The sequence below is a fragment of the Carya illinoinensis genome, chromosome 4, assembly GCF_018687715.1.
Source record: "Carya illinoinensis cultivar Pawnee chromosome 4, C.illinoinensisPawnee_v1, whole genome shotgun sequence".
NCBI lineage: Eukaryota > Viridiplantae > Streptophyta > Magnoliopsida > Fagales > Juglandaceae > Carya > Carya illinoinensis.
The window spans coordinates 13,960,879-13,981,821 of record NC_056755.1 but is presented as its reverse complement, the minus strand read 5'-3'; the positions used below and the strand labels follow the sequence as shown (position 1 = coordinate 13,981,821).

Genomic DNA, 20,943 nt, shown 5'->3' with positions numbered 1-20,943 from the left:
CAAATAACCATTTATAGACGAATAATTGCTTTTATAATAGAGGTGATAAAATAGATGTCACTTCATACCAAACATATTTTTATTTCATTTTTTTTTAAACATGATTTCGAAACCAAGTTGAAACTGGAGACAAATTACTCTACAAACTATTCAATTAATAAATTGAATTGATTCCTCCATTCTTGTTAAAAGGAAAATACTAATAATAAGCCATGGTGGCTACCAATTTTTTTTATTTAATAATTAATAAAGTGTTTTTAAATAATATCGTAAATTTTTTTTAAAAAATATTGTAAGATATAAAAAATTGTAGAAAAAAAGCATAAAAAAAAGATAAGAGAACAGATTATTCGGTGGCCGCCATATATGATTTTTGTACGTGGCTGTAGCAAGATCTTTTTTAATTCCTCGAGGGACCATCTTGCGCTAGAAACAAAGCAATAAAAACATTAAATATGGCGGCCAAAAAATAATAGAAGTAGAAAACAAAAAATAATTGGACTGCAATCACAATAGGAACGACGCCGTTGGTTCGTCTCTTGACTCGAATGTCTCTAGTATCTCCCAATCCCCCGGGTTCTTCTTCAAAGCGCTAAAGCGAGCAGACCACCATACAGCTTAGATATTTCTCAATTTTATTTTAGCTTAAAATTTATTTTCTTGCAGGGTGTGATAAATTCATACTTCAAGAATGAGAAAGGTTCCATCTTTGATATCCTTATGCATGGAGTCAATCAAGAAAGAACTCATCCATGGTAATTTCGTTTGTTAATTAAAGAATTATGGTTTTTAATATTATGTTAAGCATATAAGTATTTTTTAAATTGAATGCTTAATTTGTAGTAGGAAGGTAGTGTAATCTCCGAAATGACTGATTTGTTTGGTTTTGGAGTTGTAGGGGATGATGATCTTGTAACGGTTGTCTACGAGCTCCCCTACGATTTGTTCGAGACCTTAGTTTCGAGGTTGCCCCCATTGACATTGCAAAAGCTGCAGACGGAAATGTACGCCGACTTCTAACCGAGAACTTGTTAATATAAGATATCCATTTGAGTTTCTGTAGTTGCCGTTGAGTTCAACATTTTTTTCTTTTATTTTTTATTTTTTTGCATTAGTGTAGTTTTTATTTTTATTTTTATTTTTAAATTAAATTGATGATGGAGGTGAGAGTGAGCTCAGATGCTAAAGTCTCTGGAAGCGGTGGTAGAGACTTGGGATCAAAGCCCACCTCTGCCAGCTTTGGGGATGTGTAACTGTAAACTGTATGATGCATCGCCTGAAGAGTTTAGTAGGACATCTAAGACCATGATTATTATGAATAATTGCCTTCAGACATTAATGAGAGATCTGATAAAGGTGCAACTCTTTTATTTGGGTTGTGGTGATATGTCGTCATGATTTCCTAAGAGAAAAAAGATAACATTCTTTTTTTCTCAAGATCTATTTTTTATTTTTTTTTTTAAGTTTTTCTTTATTGTCACTAAGTGTTTGGAAACAAAGTCTCCTAATCCTAGGGGTATACAAGCTCTCTGCAAGGACCTTTTTGAAAGTGCACATTGGGTAATTCAAGGAAAAATTCCCCCAATCCAAATGCCTCAAGAAATTGTTTGCACCCAAACGTTCAATCCTTAAGGACTTGTTTGGAAACAGATCTCATCCCAAAATTCTCATCTTATCCTATCTCTTTCCCAAACATAATTCAAATACAAAACTTTTAAACTAATCATAACAACTTTCCTAAACTTTCAAAGAAAAATATAAAAAAAAAAATTAATTTTTTCAAATTCCCAAACAAAAATAATATTATAAAACTATATTCTAACAATATTTTAACTTTATAATATTTTTTATTCAACTTTTTCTCTCTCCTTTCCCAAAACTCAAAAAATACTTAACTTAAATTATCTCACTACTATTCACAAACTATCTTACGGTTCTTACTATTATTGACAGAATTCTCATCTCATCTCACTCTCCAAATGAGCCCTAAGACATACATGGAGTATACCACAAAGACAACTTTTATAGGAGAGAAGTCCTTCTGTTTCGAACCCTTTTCAACCTAAAGAAGGAAGAATTGCATCCTGACTTTTCAGGACAACACTTATGAGACTTCACTTAGTAGGATACTAGGCACTTATGCGAATATAGTTATTTCACTTTTCTACTGCTGGAGCTAATTTTTTAATTTGATAAGTAAGAACTGTTGGAATCTAAACAACATAGTAACAAGAACTGCAGACCTGAAGGGGACCCTATTAACAACAATAGAATGACAAGTAGGAACTACTTGTTGCCTTTTTGCTTGCCCTTTCTTTTTATTCTAAGATTGTTATTTTATTTCTTGTTTGAACAGGCCATTTGACGACCGGAATGACCATGAATTTACTGATGATTGCTTTAGAAATGGAAGGAAACGCGGAAGGTTTGGAAGAATTTTATAGGGTCATATTTTCTTCAATGACATGATGTTCTATAGTCTTTATTCAATTGAGAGAGGATACATGGGAAAGAAAAAGTCATAAGAAGGAACTATTTTAATTTTTTATCTTATCATAGGTATTGGAATTTCAATGCAGCATGGAAGGCTTTGTTCAATTTGCGTTGGCCTGATCTTGTTGACCAGATTGCACCAGTTGACTGGCAACAGATGTATTGGGAAACTCATCTGCAAGAGTATGTCCATCTGGTGACTTAAACACTTTAGTTTGTATTGTTGGTCATTGATGGCTTCTGCTCAAGATGCAACCCTTTTGTGATGTTGAACAGTTGCCTAGATGAAGCAGCTGAGATGGCTCTGCTTCCAGCTTTTTATGGATGTATCGGTGACATACAGATTCCAGGTACTAACTATGATGCTTTCGTTTTCTTTCAGTTATACTTGAATATTCTTGGTGAAAGGTGGCTTCCACCTTAGATCATGGTAGAACCTTGTAATACAAACTGGATTTAAGTTTCCACCTGCGCTGGAGTGGCATCATCACCTGCTTCTGTTCATGTATAAATAATAATTGTATCTATGCCATTTTTACTGATGATTATAATCCTGAAACTACGTATAGCACATTTGAAACATTCTATCTCATATATTCTTTTGCATGTCTGAAACATATTGCATTTGACGAATGGTGATCTATGTATTCTTCTGGAACTAAATTTTGCCACGTTAATATTGCATGCCTCTTGCAGAGAGCTTGAGGAACAAGGGTTCAATAGTTGAGAACTCCCCCTTGATTCCATTGGGCTTTTGAATTTCATTACCAAGTTTCAGTGAATACACACACATCACTAACATTTTCTTCTTTATATGTTTCCTTTTGCAACTGGTATGAAGATTCTAGTTATAGAGAAAAGAATAAAACAAGACTTGTCTCATCCTTTATTAAATGTCCATTTCGTGGGTATATACTTGCAGTTGCTGATACCTTGCTATGTTCATAAACAATCTGTTTCCTTATTCTTTGTTCTTTGTAGACGTTTCATTGAAATATATTGGTTTTGATGGAAAAGCAAATCTTGTAACTTCTGACTATTTGAAGTTATCTTATCATTGCCAACACTTTGGGAGCTACTCTAGGTAATTTCTTAACGTTAGTTTTTATATTATGAGAGCTTATGCCAATGTTCTGTAATCATTATTAGCTGGAAGATAGTTGCATCATAACTTATGTATTCGGCTCTCCATCCTTGTGGATATTTATGCTTTTATTGCGTCTTCTTATCCTGATTGTTTTCATACATATACCTTTGATTTCACTCTGTACATTGTATCATCAATATTTATTGCAAATGGGGTAATGCAAGGCGATAATGTCATTATTTTTGTTTGTTTTAACTCGAATCTTTATTTCTTAGATCGCTGCATGAGTGGAACTCCCCCCCCCCCCCCCCCCCCCCCCCCCCTTTTTTCTCCCCTCTCTCTTTTTTTTGGGTTTTTATAGATCAACTGAACTTTTTTGCAACTTTTAGGCTGGCCCTTTTTTTTGTACAGCCGGTTTACATTAAGTACCTCTTTCTAATGAAATTTCTTACTGAAAAAAATAGATTATATTGGCTATAATAATTTTCCTAGCATGTCTATTATATTTAAAATTTTATGAGTTGTATGGATGGTTTAGGTTGTTACATGATTATTATATTATTTTTGTATGATCAATATTTATTTATTTTTTGATAAGTAAGAAATAAATTTTATTGAAGTGAATGAAGATAGGCAAAGCCTTTGTACACAGGAAGTATACAGAAGAAATGCCTAAGTGCATTCTAATAGTGCTAAGTTAAAGAAAAGAAGTCATGAACATTAGTCCCATTAAGCACAATGGCTGACAACCAGAGCATTAATGTTTGTAAGAAAAAATTCTTAAGTTCCACCAGAGTACGCTCCCTATCATCAAAACACTGCGCGTTCCTTTCTGACCAAATGCACCACATGATACACAACGGTATCATCTTCCATGCTGCTGCAACCTGAGAACAGCCGTGAATATCCTTCCAACAAGCGAGTAAATCAACCACCCTTGGAGGCATTACCCAAGCAACATCAGTTCTTCTAAAAATCTCATTCCACAACATTCTTGTCACCTCACAGTGCAATAATAAGTGATCCACTGACTCTCCATGATTTTTGCATAAATAGCACCAATTCATGACTATAAGCCCCCTCCTCCTCAAGTTGTACGTGGTCAAAATGTTCCCAAGCACCGCAGTCCATACAAAGAAGGCCACTTTGGAAGGCACACGAGACTTCCAAATACACTTCCACGGGAAAGTTTCAACACCTTGAGATGCCAATAATTTGTATTATGCCTTCACAGTGAACTTTTTGCTGCCATTGGACCTCCATTGTATCCTATCCCCCTGTGCTGTTAGCCTCCCAGTGGAGTATAACAACCTGAAAAATTCTGAAACTGTTTGCAATTCCCAATCATGATTAGCCCTATTAAAAGGACATTCCACTGGTGATGACCATGAGAAAATGCATGAAGATCTGCCACAAAAGCCTCCTTGTTAATAGCAATGCTGTAAAGAGCTGGAAAAGCACTTACAAGAGCATTCTCACTGCACCAAACATCATACCAAAACCTGATTCTGGTTCCCTCTCCAACCACAAAACGGATATGATTTACAAAACACAACCAGCCCCTCCTAATAAATTTCCACAAGCCCACGCCATACCCCCCCTCACTACATTAGAGCACCAACCCCCTAGCCACTATCATGTCTATGGTCAATATCTTCCTTCCACAATGAATCCCTATCCAATTGGTGTCTCCACAACCATTTACCCAATAGCGCTTTGTTGAAAGTCCTCAAGTTGCACACTCCCAATCCTTCGGTCAAGATTGGAGAGCAAACTTTATTCCACTTTACAAGATGGAATTTTGTTTCCTCTCCCATGCCATCCCACAAGAAAGCCCGGAATAATTTCTCAATTCTAGTCGCTACCCCTGCAGCTAGTGGAAAAAGAGAAAGGAGGTAGGTCGGGATATTAGATAAAGTGCTCTTGATAAGAGTAATGCGGCCCCCTTTCGAAAGATACAACTGTTTCCAGCCAGCCAACCTTTTCTCCACTTTTTCTATAACTCCATCCCAAACAGCTCTTGCTTTGAAAGTTGCCCCTAACGGGAGGCCCAAGTATTTCATGGGCAGAGAAGACACTTTACATCCCAAGAGATTTGCCAGCCTATTGATTCTTGGCACCGCTCCCACCGCCACCATCTTTGACTTGTCAAGGTTCACCTTAAGCCCTAATACGACTTCAAGGCTTAACAAAAGTGCATGTAGAGCTTGAATATGGCTAACATCCACATCACAAAAGAGAAGCGTATCATCTGCAAATAATAGATGTGAGATTATGATAGAACCATTAGTATCATTACCCACCGAGAAACCAGCTAGGAAACCTCCATCGACAGCTGCCTTCAATATCCAACCAAGTGCCTCCATAACAATAATGAAGAGGAAAGGAGACAAAGGATCCCCTTGCCGCAATCCACGAGAATTGTTGAAAAAGCTAGTAGGGGTGCCATTAACTAGCACTGAGAACCGAGCAGTAGTAACACAATGACAGATCCAAGACATCCACCAATCACCAAAGCTGCACCTCCCCAACAAATAAAAGAGAAAATCCTAGTTCACATGGTCGTATGTTTTTTCCATATCAAGCTTACAAAGGATACCTGGTACGCCCTCCTCTAGCCTATGATCCAAGCACTCATTGACAATAAGAACTTAATCAAGTATTTTTCTCCCCCAAACAAAAGCATTTGGAGGCTTAGAAATAATTTGCTCCATCACTGAGCTTAAACGCTCAGTAAGAACCTTGGAAATGATCTTGTATACCCCGCTCACTAGGCTTATAGGGCAGAAATCCTCCACTTCCATAGCCCCCTGCTTCTTCAGTACGAGAGCAATGAATGTCGCATGGAGGCATTTCTCAAACTTTTTGAAGGAATGAAACTCAAGAAAAACCTGCATAACGTCACTTTTCACAATCTCCCAACACCCTTGGAAAAATCCCATTGAGAAACCGTTGGGACCCTTTGGTTTATCTTTAGCCATACCACTAATAACCTTGTAAATCTCATCTTCTTCAAAGGGTCTTTCCAACCATCTCGCACTCTGTGGATCAATGGACTCAATATTTATTGCAAATGGGGTAATGCAAGGTGATAATGATATTATTTTTGTTTGTCTTAACTCGAATCTTTATTTCTTAGATCGCTGCATGAGTGGATCTTGCTTTTGGCTGCATTATGTTCCCCCTTTTTTTTTGGGTTTTTATAGATCAGCTGAACTTTTTTGCAACTTTCAGGCTGGCCTTTTTTTTGGTACAGTTGGTTACATTAGGTACCACTTTCTAATGAAATTTCTTACTGAAAACAAAAGATCATGTTGGCTATAATAATTTTCCTAGCATGTCTATTATATTTAAAAAATTTTGAGTTGTATGGATGGTTTAGGTTGTTACATAATTATTTTTCTTTGTGCAGATGCATACGACTTCAAAGTGTACTCTGCACAGCAGAAACTTGTGTAAGTTATGATGAGTAGGAGATATTGCCAGCAACTTTTTGAGGTGGTCTTTAGTCTCTAAATCTGAATGTGGCATTTCTGTTTCAATTGGTGTTGGATTAAATGCATGTTTTGGATCACTTCTGTAGCTAAGTAAAATGATCCTCAAGGACTATGAATATTGACCAATGATTAGGTGACTTATTAAATTACACACACTTATTGGTAGGGTTGTTCATCCGGGTTCCGACCCGGAAATCCGGGTATACCCAACCCGGAACCCAGATTTGAAATCCGGGCCGAAATCGGGTTGGCCCGGGTCAGATCCGGGCCGGAACCCGGATGAACCCAGGTTTTGTAAAACCCGGATTCCGCGTTCCGGATTGAAACCGCTCTTTTTTTTTTTTTTTGCTGTATTTGGGCTTTAAAAGTATAATTTTTTTTAATAAAAACCTATATTATATTAAAGATCTTAAATCATTGTTAAAAAGCATAATTCTTTTTATATAAAAACCTATATTTATTATAGAAACTTTTTAAATAATGTTGAAAATCATACCTTTTTTTTTTTTTTTTTTTAATGCTTATATTTTGTGAAAATTTTTCTAAGAGGTAATGTTAAAAAGTATAACATTGTCCAGATTAATAAAATATATAAAAATGAAAAACTAAAATGCATGCAATCCACTACATATTACATTACATTACAAAATATAAAATTACAAGATATTTTTATGAGATATGAAGTCTATAAAAATGATGCCATTGAGATATAATCGACAAAAATGTGCGGATATCTTGGAAGCACCTCCCATTTCTCTCAAGCCATAAACACCAAAACAAACACAAAGGAATCATCCTCCACTCAGCTTTATTGCCTCCAGTGCTCCACAACCTGCAGCACCTTCCCAACTAGCCATCATCTTGAATAGAATTCAGTACCATCATCTTGAAGGGAAACGGGGGGTCAATAGGTATTGGTTTTCAGCAAGCCCAAATAGTTATAAAAATATTATTTCCTAGCTATATTTGCTAAGTTTCCTTCCAAACACAAAAAACTGCTGATGGAAGTAAAATAAGTGGTCACATCAATAACTTAAAGGCCAATGTTTGAAGAAAAGAAAAGGTCAATAGAAAAGATCAAATCTAAGGAACACACAGAAGAAGATGGCAAAAAATATACAAGCCAGAAGCTAAAAAGAATATACTAATCAAATGAATATATTAAAAGGGAAAAGGCTCTGACTTTAAAAAAGCATCAACCAGCAAATACATAGTAATCTGCTCACTTTCCATATCAGGCCTAAAAAGTACAAAACATTTACCTTGGAAGGCAGAATCCTCCATGTATTTCTACAGCAAAACAAGCAACATGTATCAATAAATCAGTGGCAACATAGAGCATCTATCTTGCAAGTATGAAAGCAAAAGGTGATTCCAATGTCAAAAGCAGTCCATGTAATATTAGCTAAACAGTACTTTAGCCTAATGTTAAACAACTTGGGGGCAGATCATTGCTTTAATAAAAACCTTATTCTCAAATAATACCTCTTTAGTCATTAACCCAAGTCGAAAATGGGGTGGAAAAAAGGAATTAAATAGATCAAACATGCATAAAAAAATCCTGAACATTTTAAGTTAGGCGTGAATATTAGGTGATATGATGATGAGCTATAACTTAGAGGCCTGTGTTAGATATTAGATACATAGGAAAACCAATCCTGAAGTAGTATTTAAGCTAAGCATGTCTGGATCTTAGTTCTTAGCCAACCTAGGATGAAAATGACTCTGATTCGGAAATATCCTGTCAAATGCTACAATTAGGCAACCATGATAGGTTTGGCATTTCCATATTAGTCTGTCAAATCAAGCTGTCCCATTTTTGGAACCTCCTCTAACAGATCAGTGAAGACGACATTTCTAAATTGCCATGACTCATCTATCTTAGCATTTTCTAAAATGTGTAGAATCATTTGAGAATTTTTTCTATGAAATGATTATTTGTTTGGAAATCTAAACAGCCACCCATGCATATGCATGGACCACACACTTGACTCAATGTTTGGCCATATATGATCCATCCACTTGTTCTAACATTAATAATGGTGCACTTTCCAAATCCATATCATTATTAAATTAAAGAGAGATGAAATCTGAATCTTTGATTGAACTCTGATGATCATGATCTCACTCAAAACCCTAGGAGCAAAGTGTAATTCTATTCAAAGGCAGTAAATTCCTATGATTTCTGGCCTCACAAAAAGTGATACCTAAGTACATACCTATTGAAGATAAACCTCGTCCTGGAAACTCAGCAACAACCTCAACAACAACTCAAAATTCTTCATCACTATAATCAACATCAAGGACTCTGGATTTTTCTTCACGTTTCCTAAGATCTATCAAACTAACAGCATATACTTTATACCCATGTTTAACGAAATAACAAAAAAAAAAAAAAAAAAAAAACCCAGATCTAGCACAAAATGTCGCAGCACAAACCTTACCTGAACAAAAGCTACACAAGCCGTAGCATTTCATCATCGTCATTCCAAGGTATCTGACGACGCGAGATAGAGAGGGTGAGAAGAAACATCAGCAAATAGCATTTTCTTATTGTAATAAAACAAACCCAAATCGGAATAAAAGGGACCAAAATCGCAGAGAACAAATCTTGGGTCACGAGGATGAGGCGATTTCGCGTGAAAGAGAGGCCTGAGCACAGAGAGTGCTATGGGTCTCTGTTAGGACTCTGCCGGCATGAGGAACCCATTTGAAGAGAGCTACCTCGTCGTCTTCTACGCACTACGGACTGTGGAATCATGTAGGGTTTTTTCGGAAGGAGAATAATGAGCAGAGAGTGCTATCACAGATCGAAGAAGAGAGAGAGAGAGAGAGAGAGAGAGAGAGAGAGAGAGAGAGAGAGAGAGAGAGAGAGAGACGGCAGAAACCCTAGCTCAATTAGAAGACGAACCCTTTCTAAGGGTGTATTTGTTTTCAACGTATATAAACCCGGGTACCGGATTGTAAATCCGGAACCCGGTTTCCTTACCCGCAACCGGACCGTATAGGTCCGGGTATTATAATTCGGATTTGATCCGGGCCGAAATCCATAACCGGAATCCGGTTATCCGGGTTCCGGACCGGGCCGGAAAAAAATCCGGCCCGTATGAACATGCCTACTTATTGGGTATCAACTTTAGGTAATTTATTGCAGTGCATGTCATCTCTGATTGTACCAATCATATGTGTATTTCCATGTCTCGTTTTCTTGAAATTGTACAACAAAGGTGAGTTGGGATCAATAGAATGGTTGACCTTTGGAGCGATGTTCTACAAGACAAGGAGTTTTAGCATTTTTGTCTTGTTAATGATCAACCTTTCTTCATGTCTATAGCATAGTTATTATACTGTTAAGTTGGCAGCTCTTGTATCTCATCAAGAGTCGTTTTCCTCTATGTTCATGTTTCATATTCTTTAATATGTGTGTTTTTGATACATTTATCGCACATTCAATTCACTGATGACTATTTCCCTAGGAAAAGGAACAAATATTACTAGGAATGGAAGAAGTTGGAATGAAAGAGTTTTTTTTTTTTTTAATAAGTAAACATTGAATTTTTTTAATTTTTTGATACATTTGGGGGAGGGGGGGTTTCAAACTCCAGACCTTTATTTTGGAAGCTGGAGGTTATGCCAATCAGGCCACAGGCCTTTGGCAAGTAAACATTGAAGTTAAAAATAGTTATTCCCATCATTTGTTTGGTTGTAATACTTGAAAAGAACCCTGAATAATAATTCCTATTCATTAGTTTGACCCAAGGACAAGGTTGCCAGCCCCAAATGAAGAGTGTGGAGCTCTTCCCTCCCCACCTGTTATGCTCCTCCACTCCCTCATGTGGTGGCTGCACCGAGGGTGACACTAGGCTCTGCCTGCCCTTTTTTTATTATTCTTTTTAGAAATTTTCGGTTTTAGTTTTATAATTTATAATTTTAATGTTAATTTATGTGCTATTACCAAAGGGAAAGGAATAGATATTTCTCATCTCGAGGAATAACTATTCCCATGAAGAATAAAGCAAACAAACAAATGAAATAGTTTTTTTTATTTTCTTGCATAAGTGAAAATGAGTACACTAGTTATTTCATTACAGGCTTTAAGTCGTTCAACAAATGTGCCTTTAAGAATTATGAAAGAAAATGTGGACAGATATCTTATATTAATCTTACAACAATGATCACATTTCCTATAAACTAGTATTTAAGATTGTGCCAAAAAAAAAAAGATTGCGCTGCAACCTTTCTGTATATGACTAATGTAATAGGGTTTTGGGTGCTACATTTTCTTGAATAAATTATTTTAAAAGAGAGAAAAAAGAAAAAATAAGTAGCACTTTTTACTTCATTATTTCCCCCTCCCCCCACACCTCAACCCAATGCCAATTTGTTACTTGAAAAAACAAATTAACATGTTTTTCTGCAAGGAGGGTTATGAACTGTCTTACTAGTACAACTGCTGGCACAAGAAGTAGGAAAGAAATGGGAAAGAAAATGTGACAGACATATTAATCTTTTATGATAGGTAATCAAGAAGTTTTATTCATAAGAAGAGAAGGCATAGCCCACTTACATGGGAAGTATATATGGGAAGTACTTAACTAGTGTTTACAGCCGGAAGTAGAAAATCATGGACAGTCTATTAAAATCAATGACCCCTGCCCATAAGAACAACGTTTTAAAAAAGAGAACTTTAAGATCATCCATTGTCCTCTCATGATCCTTGAAGCTTCTATCATTTCTCTTCTGCCAAATGCACCAACACAAACATATAGGAGCCATTTTCCTGTGTACTCTGGCTTTGCCTAATTACGTGGAATCGTGGATTAATAAAATCTCTTTTTACCTATAAAAAAAAAAAACATATAGGAGCCATTTTCTAGATTTCTGCCACTTGTGGATTACCTTGGAGGCGTCTCCAGCTTGCTAGAAAAACCACCAGCATATGAGGCATGACACATGACAATCCAATTCCCACAAAAAAGTTTCACTGTTCATATAAACCAGTATTTTTTTTATAAGTAAAAATATTATTATATTTTTTTTCGATGACGTGTATCCGAGAACTTTCACTACCCTAGATAAGGCTCTGGTTCTCGACTAATCCCCGAGGTAAAAGACGTCTCCACCAGCAAATTTGTCACCTTCACCGCGGTGCCTTGTTTGCAAGGATCAGAGATCAGCCAAGAGCAACCCACTTGTAGGGTCTCCTTTCGATGCCTTCCTCCCCCAGATTGGGGGTCTCTGGGGAGCCTTTTAACCTCCTGCTCAGGACTCAGGAGGGATAAAAACTAGAAATCTATCCTGTAACCAAGTAGAGAGCCCCTAATGACCAATAACTAGTGTACTTGGTGTATACAAAAAACACTGAGCCCATACTAGAGAGCCCCTAATGACCAATAAGCCTGTGAAAATTAGAAATCTATCCAAAATACACCAAGCTCGAATGGAAACAAAACACATCTCCCCAACCCCCACCCCTTGTTTCCCTTAAGACTACTACTTCACCCGAAACTCCCTCTATGAGGATGGCTTCATAATGCCCTCCCTTTAGTCTTCCCTCGACTTGAACTACTTCCCTTAGTGTTATAGTTACTTCCCTTAGTGTTATAGTTAAAGACGCTTTAACTCCCTGTTTTTCTTAAATTTTGATTTGGTTTCAAGCGAGTGGCCCACTTCAATGTCAGTGTGTAGTGCTGTAAATTGGTCGTCACATCCTTCATATGAAATCCCCACACGCTGCTGAATTTCATTAATCTTATGCAAAACCCAATCCGATGATGAATCCGCTATATTGTTTATCAGAGGAAGAGATACAAGGGGAACAACATTTTCGCCAGACATAGCTCCCAACTGCACACCTGACCCTAAACATTCCTCCTCACTAGGCACCAATGACAAACCCATAATTTCCTCCCCATCATCTCCTGCATTCAAATCCCGAATCTCCTCAACGGCTATATTGTTGTTGTCCATTGTTGCTGTCACCATTGGAGGTTCCTTTACCTCCATCGTATAAACCAGTATTTAAGATTGTACCTCAACCTTTCTGTATATGACTGATGTAATAGGGTTTTGAGTGCTACATTTCCTTGAGTAAATTATTTGGAAGCAAAAAAAAAAAAAAAGAGTAGCTGAGGGCTATGAACTGTCTTACACATTTTTCTGCTGGCGTAAAGAATCAGGGCTGTTTGACCTCATGCATGCAGCACATGTGCATATGCCAGTTTATGTGCATGTGCACATATGTATCTGTATACATACTTGATATTTGTTGGCATTTTTTTATTTTAGATACCTCTAACATTATTTTGTTGCAGCATTTATTGAGAAATTGCAAGTTAAAGAGCTTGGTGCTCAGGTGGATTAGATCCAAAGAGCATGTAAGATCATTTCTTTTTCCTGTGTTCTTAAGTTTAGAGAACGCTTATGCACCTCTAACTATAGATGTGAAGTGTGAGAGTAATAACTTCATTGCTAAAAGGATGAAAGTATTTACACACTACAAAAGAACAAATTGAAACAAGAATAACTGAAGACAAAGATAACAAGGTTGCAACTTTAATTCCATTTGTTCATGACAATTATAGTGGTCCAAGGAACATTGGTTCATTCATGATCCTTGGTAATTGAGTAGAGATAGGGTAGTTTTATTTTTATTTGTATTTTTTTATTTTTTTTGTTTTTACTCTATCTGATCTCTTCTCTCTCTCTCTCTCTCTCTCTCTCTCTCTCTACACATGCATACAAAAGAAAAATTTGCCAATGCATAGTTGGAGCATCATCTTAGTGAGGGATTCATCACTTTAAATAAGCCCTTCTATCAAAATGCATGCATAATTATACTCTTTTGCATTTAATGTGAAAGATTGTCTAAAAGCCTGATAAGAAACCAGGTGGACCTATGGTCAATCTAACTTGTTTTCATAACATGGAAGGCACACATCATCACCCTATAACCTGGACATCTCAAGTAGAAATAAAAAAGGGAAGTTATTGTTTCGGACAGCATATAAGCTATGAAGACTGGCTAATGGTGCTACGGGATGCCAATTCAAGGCAAATATCATCTCAGTCTGTACTCAATGACACGAGGGAAAAAATCATTGTCTTAGGATCATCTAAATGGAATCTACAAGAAAATGAATCGTTTTTTTTTTTTCTTGATAGTTTACAAGAAAAGAAAATGAATCGTCACCAAAATTTCTCAAGAAAGTGGTGTAAGTTGGTCAAGTGGCATGTGAGATTCTTGGTGGACATGAAGATCCAAATCTGCCCTTTTTCCATGAACTCGTTGGGGCTGATGAGATGTTTATTGGTCAGAAAGGCATGCTTAAAATCCTAGAAGTGTTACCACACTCATTTAACAAAATACATTCACAACACACCATGTAATGAAAGAAAGTTTCATCTTCATATGTATATACATTTTTTTTTTTAATGTCGGGGAACCTTCCAAGGCAGGACTCATTCATATAGTGCTCATGTTCAAGCACCTTACCGGCTAATGTTTTAAATTTCGTTACTATTATTGAAGATTTTAGCTTTTTTGAAATTCTAAATGCTTCCTTCCAACTGCTAATGTGCTAATTTGCCACACATGCCTTTGCAGTTTGATGGGATTTGCAGACTTCTGAACCAGAACAGTGAAACATTAACATCTATTGAGTTCATTCACTGCAAGCTTTCTTCAGATTTCTTCAATGCAATCTGTAATTCTCTAATAATGAAGGGTATCCAGACCCATGGAATACAGAACTTCTCAATCATATCAAGCTTTCTTGAGAGCAACCAAGTTCGATTACCTATGGGGCTTGAATCATTTTTATCATCAGGAAGGTACATCTGTTCTATTAAAATGGTTTGTTTATTTTTCAGCTTCAGTGCCTAGGGAGTCTAATGTACTTATAAGCTCCTCCAGAGTCTTGAAGTTTGTAACTCAATGCTGCAGCCTGACCCCATGAGTACAATTTACTGATATTTCAAGACTTAAAATCTGCAGAAATACTTGGATTTTGTTCTTTGTTTCTCAGAGTGCTTGGGTTCTAATTTTTTTTCAAGCTGTCATGGCCTAGGCTATGTCAAGTGCACACTACACAGCATTTTTGTAGATATTTTGTATTTATTGCCTTTTCTTCTTTAGTTTTAAAAATAAAAATAAAAAAATCTTACTTTGACCAACACTACAGAGGTCATATTGTACATTGCAAAGAATTATGAAAAAAATTGTTAATTACTTGCATGATCCATGACTGCCAGTTAAGAGGAAGTAAGAATGTCTGATATGCATAAGCATTAAGCTTTTAAAGCTGTCTATGACTCTATATACTTCAATATCTGGTTGAATTTAATGAACCAAGTTACTCCAATTGTGTCTGCTCTTACTCATTATGTCTGTTATTTTGCTATCAGGTCCTTGCGTTCGTTAAAATTATGTGACAGCCAACTTGGCCGAAATTTTGTAAATATGGCCTTCAATACCCTTCTGAATACTTCCTCCAGCATATCTGTCCTTGATCTTTCAGAAAACAATGTGAGTTATGCATTTGTATCAGATCGTTTATATCCTTCATATTCTTTTGAGGTAAACCAACTGAAAGCTTCACCGACATTTGCAGATATCAGGATGGCTTTCTGATTTTAACAAAAGATCCTCAAGTGACCCCTTCTCATCATCCTTTGGCAGGTCCTTGCAATCTTTACGTGTTCTCAACCTGAGGTACCACACCATCAAAGTAAAGTTGTCTTCTATTGAATATTATCATCCCCCCAACCAACTCGGTGGTTATAGCATCTTGAAAAATTAGACAGCACAAGTTATACCCCTGGGTTTGTGCCCATTTCTTAAAAAATATGAACTGCCACAAAAAATGCTGGTAATGTTTGTAGGGATGTCGAAATTGTTTTTGATGTTACTTCTCTGATTTTAGGGGTAACAATCTACAGAAAAATGATGCGGGCAGTCTAAGATATGCCCTGGTTCATATGCCTAACTTGGAGGTCCTAGATATAAGTGACAATTTCATTGAGGATGAAGGAATCAGGTGAACTGAATTTCTTTGCATGTGTTCTTGGGCACGGTACTCTCAGATTCTCACATGCTGTCTTTGAAATTTCAGGAGTTTAATCCCTTATTTTGTTGAAGCTTCTGAAGGATGCTCTTCCTTGGCTGATTTGAATCTGGAGAAATGTGACCTTTCTTGCAATGCAGTAACCGAGCTTCTAAATGCCCTCTCAACCTTTAAAGGACCACTGAAGTCTCTATCTCTGGCGGATAATTTCCTTGGCAGGTTTGTTCTGGTTGACACCAGAATAGAACTTATGCTTTATCACTGATTTTTCTTCTTCATAAATGTTTTGCTTGTTTTACTGTCTTCCAGCCAGGTAGCAGTAGCTTTGGGAAAATTCTTGCACTCATCTATTCAAGTTCTGAATATTGGAGGTATTGAATTGGGGTCATTTGGTTTTAAGGAACTACAAGAAGGTATGACGGAGGAGTTGAAGCTAGTCAAAATCAACATAAGGTTTGAATTGATACCTATGTAGCCTTTCTTCAAGTTCTGTTGTTGCTCATGGAAATTAATTTATTAATGGGTTCCTTGCAGCAAAAACCGTGGCGGGATTGAAACTGCCAAGTTTTTGTCAAAACTCATGACAGTGGCTCCAGAACTTACTGAAGTTAATGCAGCATATAATTTTATGCCTGTAGAATCCTTAACCATCATCTGTTCTGCACTGAAAGTTGCAAAAGGTAATTATTTTAGACAACTCGTCATTTTAAAATTTGCATCGGTATTATGGTTTCATTCTATAAGTATCAACATTATTAGATAATGCCATTATATGAAATTAGATTAAATGTTATAATTTGTATTGTTTTGTATATGTGAATCATGTGGCTAAGGTAAACCACGTATACAAAGATGCAAACAATGTTATATCTACTTAGTTCTCCACATAAGTCACTAGGGCAGCTCAGAGAAATTTTCTTACTCAACCTTATATTCATCGAGCTAAGATAGAGTATTGATCAATTTGAGTTGCATCTGCTATTGCCATTTTTGTTGTACTGTTGCACTTGTAGCTTTAGATCATTAAACAACATGCCAATGTGAAGAAACAGACTATACGCATATTCTTTTGTTCAGAAAACAATGTCCCATCATTTCTTCAATTTGATAGAACCAAGATACTCGAAACAATATCATATGCTGCACGAATCTAATTGTACCATCCATTTGGAAAGCCATGTTACACAAAAATTGAATAAATATGTATCTTGTTTTGCAAGTGCTCCTCCATATAGTGTGAACGTAACAGTAGCATTCTATTGTTAGCACACACAAAGTGCTTTCATCCCCCACTCAAAATCTGGGAACATTTGGACACCTGACTGTATTATACTTGTTATTTAGGTAGTCTTGAGCATTTAAACTTGACGGGAAATACTTCGGCCCATCACCCAGCTCATGCATCCATGCTTAGAGGAATTGAACATAATGGAAGGCCAATTTTAATTCTTCCATCATCATCAGCAGCCTCAGATGCACATTATGATGATGATCCCTAGAAGCCGATGCTTTATCATGTTTTATGCAACAAATGTGGTTATTATTGCAGTCACAATAGTCACTGATCAATGTGCACTGGTGTTGTGCCAGGAATCAAGCATATTGAATGTAATTTGTACATGATGCTTGTTGGCTCTATTTTTCCTGCATAGTATGTAATAGATTAATGTTGTTTAATGCTCAACAATTTTGTTTTAGTGAGTCTGTACAATATATGCTAATTTGATTTGAGCCGTGTCAACTTTTTTGGCCTCTTGTAGCTTCTTTTCCTTTGTCATATTTTCACTTTAGTTTTCGTAAACATGACTTGCTAGTTGGAATATAACTTTCTTTAATTACTTTGTGCCCTCTATCACAAACTACGTGGCAGAAGATATTCCTCTGGCATTATGTTTACAAACCATGGTGTCCCTGAGGATTTGTTTATTTTTCTTCTTGCTGTCCTTTTGTCTTGGTTGATGTTACTACTACCCAAAAGGACATTCATAGGTCAATGCCCATTCACTTATTTGAATTGCTTGAATCTCATTTGACTTATATAGCCGGTTTCCATTTATCTGCTGTCCAGCTTTTCTTCAATACCAAATTAAGCTTCACACAATGAGTTTTAGGTAGAGAGTAAGTGAAAATGAAACTTTGGTCTAAAGACAAAGGCATGGATTGCCTTGTTGAGCACACAAGACATTATTTCGGGTGCTCATGCAGCCACATTAGGCCAACGTATCTAACATTCCCAATCTTTTAAGACTTTTCTACTTCGACCCACTTTTGGACTTTCGATTAGAACTAGAAGGTTTTGTTGTTTCTAGTTTAGCAATCCTATCCGTCCCTGAAAATGAAACAAATTAGAAAAGTAAATTGCTCCCTATTAAGTTAAGATGGTAGCTCTCTTTATCTTGTAGTACCATTCTCAATGATGGCTTTGGTTCATGAGAATAAAACGCCAAACGAGTTGCTGCTACAAAGTCTATGGTCCACCTACTTCGGAAGTTATTTATTGGCTTAGCGCACGACCCAGTCATCTTTTACTAGGTCTCTGCAGGATGTGGTGAAACATGTTTTTGGGAACAAAGGTGATAAAGACATCCTACCTTTAAGGAGTTGGACAGGTTGGGGGTGGGGTTGTGGTGGGATGCAAAAGCTTTCTTGTCCATGAAGAATGGTAGTACTAAAATGAAGCCAAATTTGTCTCACGATTGCATTTACTTAAGACTAAAACTTCATTTAATTTAGCAGACGTTTTTGGTAGTTTTAGATGCAAAAGTGTAAAACTCTTTTAAGAATATGAGAGTGCAAGGTGTATTTTTCCATTTTTTATTCTTGGAACTGAGATTAGGTACTTCTAAGCATTGCTATTTGCTGCCCCTTATTCTCAGATGCATCGCTTACCAACAAACATAATCAGAGAAGCTGTAAAAGATCAAAGTACTATTCATAACAGGTGGCAGAACCCACTTAATTATAACACTAATCATATCTTATAGTATTAGCATAAACCTAACATGATTAAACAAAAGTGAACATGGAATCATGGATACCTTTTTCCCCCCTTGAGCTATGTCCAAAAGGAGTTGTTGGGGTGGCTTTGTCATAGAAGTTAGCCTTTTATCTGGTTTGTGCTCTGCCAATCATCCCCTTTTGAAACCTATCCCTTCCTAAATTCACTAACAAACATTTTGTTATGATGACTATGAAAGACCTGTTAACAACCAATCTGTTGGTAATATCTGGTGGAACTTGTTCTCAACGTTAATTTTGAAACCTACCAAAGCTACCATAATGGGCGACAAAAATTAGTTGCAAAATATGTTACAATTTTAAGAGTTAAAAGTTTAACCAAATCAGTATCCAACAAACTTCATATAACTTTTACATTAAAATTGAAGCCAATGTGTTCATGAAATCTATAGAACAATTTAGCAGTTTTTTTCTACTTGGGGCGAACTTTTCTTCATCCTTTTGATAGAATACATGACAATCTACTACTTTACTGCTCTCAATCGACCAAAGATTGCCCTTTAGCTTTATCAATTTCTTCCCCAAACAATATTAGGAAAATTAATGTATTCTCACAACTTCTTTATTACAACTACTTGCCACAAAGACGAGTGGCGCTACAGCCACACATGGGGGATCTTGATTGGGATTTCGAAATAGTAATTTTTTTTTGTTTTGTTTTTTTTTCATGTTTTTAAATATATTTTTTAAAAAAATTACACCATTAAAAAATATTTTATTAATCGTTAAGTAAAAAAAGAAAAACACTATCAAGATCGTCAGGATCCCCATGTGTGGCTTTAGCATTTTTGAAGACAAAATATATGGTCTCTATTGGATGGAAAATACATGCATTGAAATCCTTTGAATAATAAAGTTGAATCCATTATCCATAACCAAAATGTAAAGATTTGTTGTGCTATTCAACCTAAATTAGGATAGCAATTTGCATATATTTAAATATTGCCAACAAAAGTTACTTGGAGTATCTGCAACATTCAAGTGAGAAACAATTGAGCATAAAGGGAATGTAACGGACACAACTTGTCCAAACTTATATTTAAGTTAGCATTTGGTGTTGGCATTCTGTATTTATATATAAATAACTCTTTTTACAATCTTATTTAAAAATATATTTTTATAAGTTATAAAAATAAAAAATGATATATACAATTAGAGTGCGTAAATCTTCTATATTCGCTTTTAAAAAAAAAAAATAAAATTCATAAAAAAAAACTTACTTTTTAATTGTGGGTCCAACTTGTTTTTAAGTGGAGTATGCAAATTGTAAACTCTAAGACTATATATAATATTACTCTATAAAAATATGTGTAATGTTCGATACAATTATAGGATATATAAGTCTCGGATATTCATTTAAAAAAAAAGTGGAATTTACTATTAAAAAAATAAGTTTCTATGTTGATTATAGATTTAGGCCTTATTTGGTTATATAGATGAAATGAAGTGAAAGTTGAATAAAATATTATTAAAATATAATTTTTGTTTAAAATTTGAAAAAAAGTTGAATTGTTTATTATATTTTATGTAGAAATTTGAAAAATTATAATGATTAAATGATATGTGATGAGATGATTTATATAATTAAAAAAATTTTATTTATTTTTTTTTAAAGAAGTGTACAAGGTTGCGCACCATAAAACCAAATATCATTTTTTTAAAAATATCTTAATTTAAATCAAAATAATAAAAATAATCGAAAATTTACAAAGTGGCACGTCATTTTCTCCATTCCGCCATTAAAGGTCTAAAGAACCTCATAAATATAGATTATACAGTACTA

The 20,943-nt window shown here is 35.7% G+C and overlaps 1 protein-coding gene across 4 annotated transcripts; it reads left to right on the top strand.

Annotated features, from left to right (window-relative positions):
* Nucleotides 1-489: 489 nt before the first annotated feature.
* Nucleotides 490-17,883, top strand: LOC122307306. 4 transcript variants are annotated; one of them, XM_043120095.1, is made up of 17 exons: nucleotides 490-530; nucleotides 667-755; nucleotides 899-1,004; nucleotides 2,357-2,425; nucleotides 2,560-2,676; nucleotides 2,770-2,843; nucleotides 3,475-3,577; nucleotides 6,993-7,035; nucleotides 13,392-13,454; nucleotides 14,684-14,910; nucleotides 15,484-15,604; nucleotides 15,690-15,790; nucleotides 16,002-16,115; nucleotides 16,191-16,361; nucleotides 16,452-16,595; nucleotides 16,677-16,822; nucleotides 17,487-17,883. In XM_043120095.1, the coding sequence occupies exons 2-17, from the start codon at nucleotides 692-694 to the stop codon at nucleotides 17,639-17,641; spliced, it is 1,818 nt and encodes a 605-aa protein (XP_042976029.1). In that variant the 5' UTR covers nucleotides 490-530; nucleotides 667-691; the 3' UTR covers nucleotides 17,642-17,883. The 4 variants fall into 4 exon arrangements, with proteins under 4 accessions (XP_042976029.1, XP_042976031.1, XP_042976030.1 ...); XM_043120097.1 differs by lacking the exon at nucleotides 490-530 and having other exon boundaries at nucleotides 537-755; nucleotides 2,580-2,676; XM_043120096.1 differs by lacking the exon at nucleotides 490-530 and having other exon boundaries at nucleotides 537-755; nucleotides 17,491-17,883.
* The last annotated feature ends 3,060 nt before the right edge of the window (nucleotides 17,884-20,943 follow it).

Coding starts and splice junctions, on each gene's coding strand:
- LOC122307306 (XM_043120095.1), top strand. CDS start 692: ATGAGAAAGGTTCCATCTTTGATATCCTTATGCATGGAGTCAATCAAG. Junction 756..898: donor CAAGAAAGAACTCATCCATG/GTAATTTCGTTT, acceptor TTGGAGTTGTAG/GGGATGATGATCTTGTAACG. Junction 1,005..2,356: donor CAAAAGCTGCAGACGGAAAT/GTACGCCGACTT, acceptor TTGTTTGAACAG/GCCATTTGACGACCGGAATG.